This window comes from Neofelis nebulosa, chromosome 4 (genome assembly GCF_028018385.1).
Source record: "Neofelis nebulosa isolate mNeoNeb1 chromosome 4, mNeoNeb1.pri, whole genome shotgun sequence".
NCBI lineage: Eukaryota > Metazoa > Chordata > Mammalia > Carnivora > Felidae > Neofelis > Neofelis nebulosa.
This window is the reverse complement of record NC_080785.1, coordinates 159,177,277-159,182,698: the sequence shown is the minus strand read 5'-3', so window position 1 is coordinate 159,182,698 and position 5,422 is coordinate 159,177,277. Positions and strand designations below refer to the sequence as shown.

General features: G+C 40.2%; 1 protein-coding gene across 1 annotated transcript; it reads left to right on the top strand.

Moving 5' to 3' along the window:
• Positions 1 to 512: 512 nt before the first annotated feature.
• Positions 513 to 1,487, top strand: LOC131510493 (olfactory receptor 7A17-like). The gene has a single exon (XM_058727681.1). It carries the CDS (start codon positions 519 to 521, stop codon positions 1,485 to 1,487), a length of 969 nt encoding a protein of 322 aa, XP_058583664.1. The 5' UTR covers positions 513 to 518.
• The last annotated feature ends 3,935 nt before the right edge of the window (positions 1,488 to 5,422 follow it).

Genomic DNA, 5,422 nt, shown 5'->3' with positions numbered 1-5,422 from the left:
TGTGTACAGAATTTGCCTAAATGCCATTAAAATAGAATGCCCTATTTGCTCTCTGCTTTATCCGTTTTCCGTTTCTTCACAGCACACCTCACCATCAAAAAGGTGAGATAATCAAAAGATAATTGTATCAAAAAGATAGTTGTATAATTATCTTCTTTGTTTACATATTTTTTCTCCATCGCTGTAGGGATTTTTGTTCTTCAGCACTCTATACTCATTGCCTAGATAGTGCCTGAAACCTGGTCAGCACTCAATTTATATTCCTGAATACTTGAAGCATTTCTCAGGAAAAGTATAAAATACATGATTTCTTAGGAAAGAACCTGATTGACAATAAAAAGTTTATCAGATGTTGCAGCGATGATTCCCTAAAGGGGACCACATCCGTGCACAACATATTAAAAGGAATTTCTGGACTGCAAAATAAAAAAAAATAAAAACAGACGCATTTCAATTTTGTGAGTAATACAAATTTGTGCTTTTTTATTTCCCTCTTTCTCAGAGGTCACCTCCACCAGATGGAACCAAGCAATGAAACAAAATTTTCAAAGATTCTTCTTCTGGGATTTTCAGAGGAACCAGGAATGCAGCCCCTCATATTTGGGCTTTTCCTCTCCATGTACCTGATCACTGTGTTTGGGAACCTGCTCATCATCTTGGCCATCAGCACAGACCCCAACCTCCACACGCCCATGTACTTCTTCCTGGCCAACCTGTCCTTTGTAGACATCTGCTTCACGTCTACCACCGTCCCGAAGATGCTGGTGAACGTCCGGACTCAGAGCAAAGTCATAACCTATGCAGGCTGTATCACACAGATTTATTTTTTCATACTCTTTGCTGTGATGGACGTCTTCCTCCTGAGTGTGATGGCCTATGACCGGTTTGTGGCCATCTGTCACCCCCTGCACTACACGATCATCATGAACCCCCAGCTCTGTGGGCTGCTGGTTCTCGTGTCCTGGATCATGTGTGTCCTGAATTCCCTGTTACAAAGTTTAATGGTGTTGCGGCTGTCCTTCTGTACACACTTGCATATCCCCCACTTTTTTTGTGAACTTAATCAGATGCTCCAACTGGCCTGTTCTGATACCTTTCTTAATAACGTGGTGATGTACCTTGCAGCTGTCTTGTTGGCTGGTGGTCCCTTCATTGGGATCCTTTACTCTTACTCTAAGATAGTTTCCTCCATACGTGGGATCTCATCAGCTCAGGGAAAGTGTAAAGCATTTTCCACCTGTGCATCTCATCTATCGGTTGTCTCCTTATTTTATTGTACGATGCTCGGCGTGTACCTGAGCTCTGCTGCTACCCACAGCTCACGGTCAAGTGCCACAGCCTCGGTGATGTACACGGTGGTCACGCCCATGCTGAACCCCTTCATCTACAGCTTGAGGAACAAAGACATGAAAAGGGCTCTGAAAGCATTCTTTGGGAAGGAGACCCTTCCATGGCCAATCGTCATAAGATTGAAGAAGTGCCTCTGATTGCAGGGGTCAAAGCCTCTGGGTCAGAGACTGTGATCTTTATTCAGACTGTAGATGTAGTATTGCTCTTTCCATTTATTTCCTTGTCGTCAACTTCCATATGCCATGTATGTAACTCACTCTATGAAGCTCTGCGCTCTCTGACATCCTACAGATTTTTCCCTTGTATTTCCCACTTTCTGAATTTTATTTCCAACCATGGATCTGAAATATTTGGAAATGTTCATTTACCTTGAGGCAACATAGATGTTTTTAAAAAATAATCTTTCTCAAACAATTGTGTCACACCAAATCATTTTTCTTTCATACGTGTTTTCTTAATGCCACGATTACCACTGGTTAGCTCTCTGTATGTCTTAGGATTGGTGGGCGGAATTGGGTGGGTGATGGGCTAAATGGGCAATGGGCATTAGGGAGGGCACTTGTTGGGGTGAGCACTGGGTGTTGTATGTAAGTGATGAATCACTAAATTCTACTCCTGACACCAACACTACACTACATGTTCACTAACTAGAGTTTAAATAAAAACTTGAAACAGACAAACAAAATGAACTGTCATGATTGATACGCCACCTATGGAAACAACCACACTTTATGACAAATATATATGATTTTAAAGTAGAACAATATCTGAGAATACGTTTTTCGCTTATATGTCTGAAGCTCCTTTGTATATCAGTATCTTAACTGCTCTTCTTAATAGTGGACACTTAATATATTAATGTGTCTTCTAGATCGGTTTTTATCTCCTCATTAGGATCCTGGTCTCTTAGTACCTTGTTGTCCACAATGTGCATGATAGTCACTACCTTACTCAAGCATTCACCAAATACGCGTCTCCAAAAGAAGTCTTCATGGAACAACAAACTTAGATAGATTGACTTTAGAATATGATCTGAGACTCTAGATGCCCTTTAATATGATGAAGCAAAATTTTATTTTATTTTTTTTTCAATTTAAATTTTAGTTAGTTAATATACCCTGTAATATTGGTTTCAGGAGTGAATTCCGTGATTCATCACTTACATACAACATCTAGCGTCCATCCCAATGAGGCGGAGTTTTAAATCGCACATTGTGCTCTTTAAAATATTTATTCTTTATGCTGTACGTCTATTCATTGGAGTATGGAGGATTGGTGGCCATGTGTAAGGGGGCTTATCCAAATGGGGGAAGGACTGATTGACATTTTTCTATTTTTATTGAATTATCTCCTTGTTTCTTCCTGAAATATTTACGCTGCCTTTGGTATGACTGCTTTCATTGTTGTAAAAGAAATATATCCCCCTTCTTTCTAAATTTTGTCATAACCATGAAAGGGGTGTCGAATGGTCATTATCCTCCATTATACATGTTTCTCAGGCTCAGGATTCTATTCATCTTCTATGTTCAAGGGATGACATAAGAGGGAGCTTGCATTCCTGTCTGGTCATGTGAATCAGGGACACCAGTTTTCCAACAAATAATGCATACATTTTCAATCTTTTCTGGCTATGGGGAAATCACCCTCAATGAGAGGTAGTTGTTTAGTTGTTTTTGTTGTTATTGTTTGTTTGTTTGTTTGTTTTTTAGAGAGAGAGAGAGAGGGAGAGGGGGAGTGAGCAGGAGAGAGGGGAAGAGGCAGAGAGGGAGACAGAGATAGAATCTTAAGCAGGCTCCAAGTTGAACGGGGCTTGATCTCATGACTGTGAGATCACAACCTGAGCCAAAATCAAGAGTTGGAGACTCAACCGACTGAGCCACTAAGGTGCTTCTCAGTGAGAGGTTTTATATGCAGTTGTCTGAACTAAACTGAAATAACAGAGGTACCATGAATGCAGGCTTCAAATACAAGAATAAATACCAAGAACAGTCAGCAGCAGATTATAATTGTCCTTACTTCTTTTCACTGTGATGATTGAATCAGTTAGCCATTGCTGCATAACAAGCCATTTAAAAGAAAATGATTTAATGGAATGCTTTTATTACCAAATGGTATTGTATGTTGGGGATTGTTCTGAGCTGTGCTTGTCTCCTCGCGAGTCTATAGTGAGCTGTGAGACTCTACACTGTTTCTTTTTTTTTGAATTTTTTCTTAAAGTTTATTTATTTTTGAGAGAGGCAGAGACAGGATGCGAGTGGGTTAGGGGTAGAGAAAGAGAGGGAGACACAGAATCCAAAGCAGGCTCCAGGCTCCAAGCTGTCAGCACAGAGCCCGACGAGGGGCTTGAACTCACAGACTGTGAGATCATGACCAGAGCTGAAGTCGGACGCTCAACCGACTGAGCCACCTAGGCGCCCCGACTCTACATTGTTCCTAAGGCTCATCCATGATGTCATGTGTGACCACGGGGCACTTCTCTTCTGAACAAGTATATGATCAGTTAACTCGATTTCTGAGTGCACTTTTATCTTCTGTTTTACAGGGAAAAAAAGAATATCAAAAGTGAATGATTTTAATTTACATCTACTGTTCCTATATACATATATGACACTTTGCTTTATTCCTACTGAGAAGAAAAAGCTCCTGTCACGACTCAGTATGAATCAGCTACCTCTGCTCTATATTTCACACTGATCCATACGCTGCTAGATTTTTTTCCCTTCTAACTAATTTAGTGGGGGTATAATCACGTGCTATAAACTGCATCTATTCGGAACGTATGATTTGATGAATTAAGGGAGCCACACAAAAACTAAAGTACCTACTGCATGTTCCTATTTGATGTTCTTCAAGAAAATGCACAACCTTGATGACTTCTTAATCCAATTGTTAAAATGTAATCTCCCTGGGCCTCAGCTTCTTTATTTCCGAAAGTAACTTGGGACCGTAAGCGTAACTTCAAATGGATATTGCAAGAAATAAATGAAGTGTGCGGACATATTTCCTTGAGTCCGAAGAAAATGCTCAGCTGTAAAGTTGTGTGTATGTATATATGTGTGTTTCTCTGTATATATTTCTATTTCAAATAAACACACCTACACATGGGTACCCCAGCACAGAATCATTTTTAAAAATATTATTATCTGAGAGTACTTGGCACACAACGTTACACGAGTTTCATGTGTACGACGTAGAGATTCAACTTCTCCGTACATTATGCGGTGCTCAGCACAAATGTAGCTGCTGGCTGTCAGCCTACCAGGCCATTGCAATATCATTGACTATATTCTGTCCGCTGTGCCTTTGATTTCCATGACTCATTTATTCCACAACTGGGAGCCTGTACCTCCCACTGCCCTTCACCCATCCTCCCTACCCCTCTCTGACAACCAAGAGTTTATTCTCTATATTTATGGATCGGATTCTGCTGTTTTGTGTGCTTGTTTATTCATTATAAGAAGACTCAATGGGGCACCTGAGTGGCTCAGTTGGCTGAATGTCTGACTCTTGATTTCCCCCGGGGTCGTGGAATTGGGTTCCCCGCCACACTGAGCATGGAAGTTGCTTAGGATTCTCTCTCTCTCTCTCTTTCTCTCTCTCTCTCTCTCTCTCTCTCTCTCTCTCTCAATCTCTCCCTCTGCCCCTCCTCCCTCACACATGCTCTTACTCTCAAACAAAAATTTAAAAAATGAACACAGACTCATTCATGACCTCTTATTTTATGTTGAAAGGAAATGAGTGAAATTTGAAGAGTGTTGATATAAAAAGAATAAATGTTTGAGTTAATATGCAATTGAAGAATGTAGACATGTAGACACAACAATTTAGTATAAACAATAGACATACATTCAAATGATGAATTACTTTTCTTCTGCTAATGTGTCAAAGACAATAAAATCTGGAGCACCTTTGTATTTATGCACTGAGAAATTCCCTACCAGCTAAAGAGGATGAATATCTCCAAATTGATTTTAAAATTCTTCTACTTAAAGATGGGATTACAACACAAAATGACTTTACCCAGGTGGAGCTATAGTGAACGAACGGAGAAGCTTAGTCTCAGGTTCTTAAC

Bases quoted from the DNA above. Each gene is read 5' to 3' on its own strand.
- LOC131510493 (XM_058727681.1), top strand. From the start codon at position 519: ATGGAACCAAGCAATGAAACAAAATTTTCAAAGATTCTTCTTCTGGGA.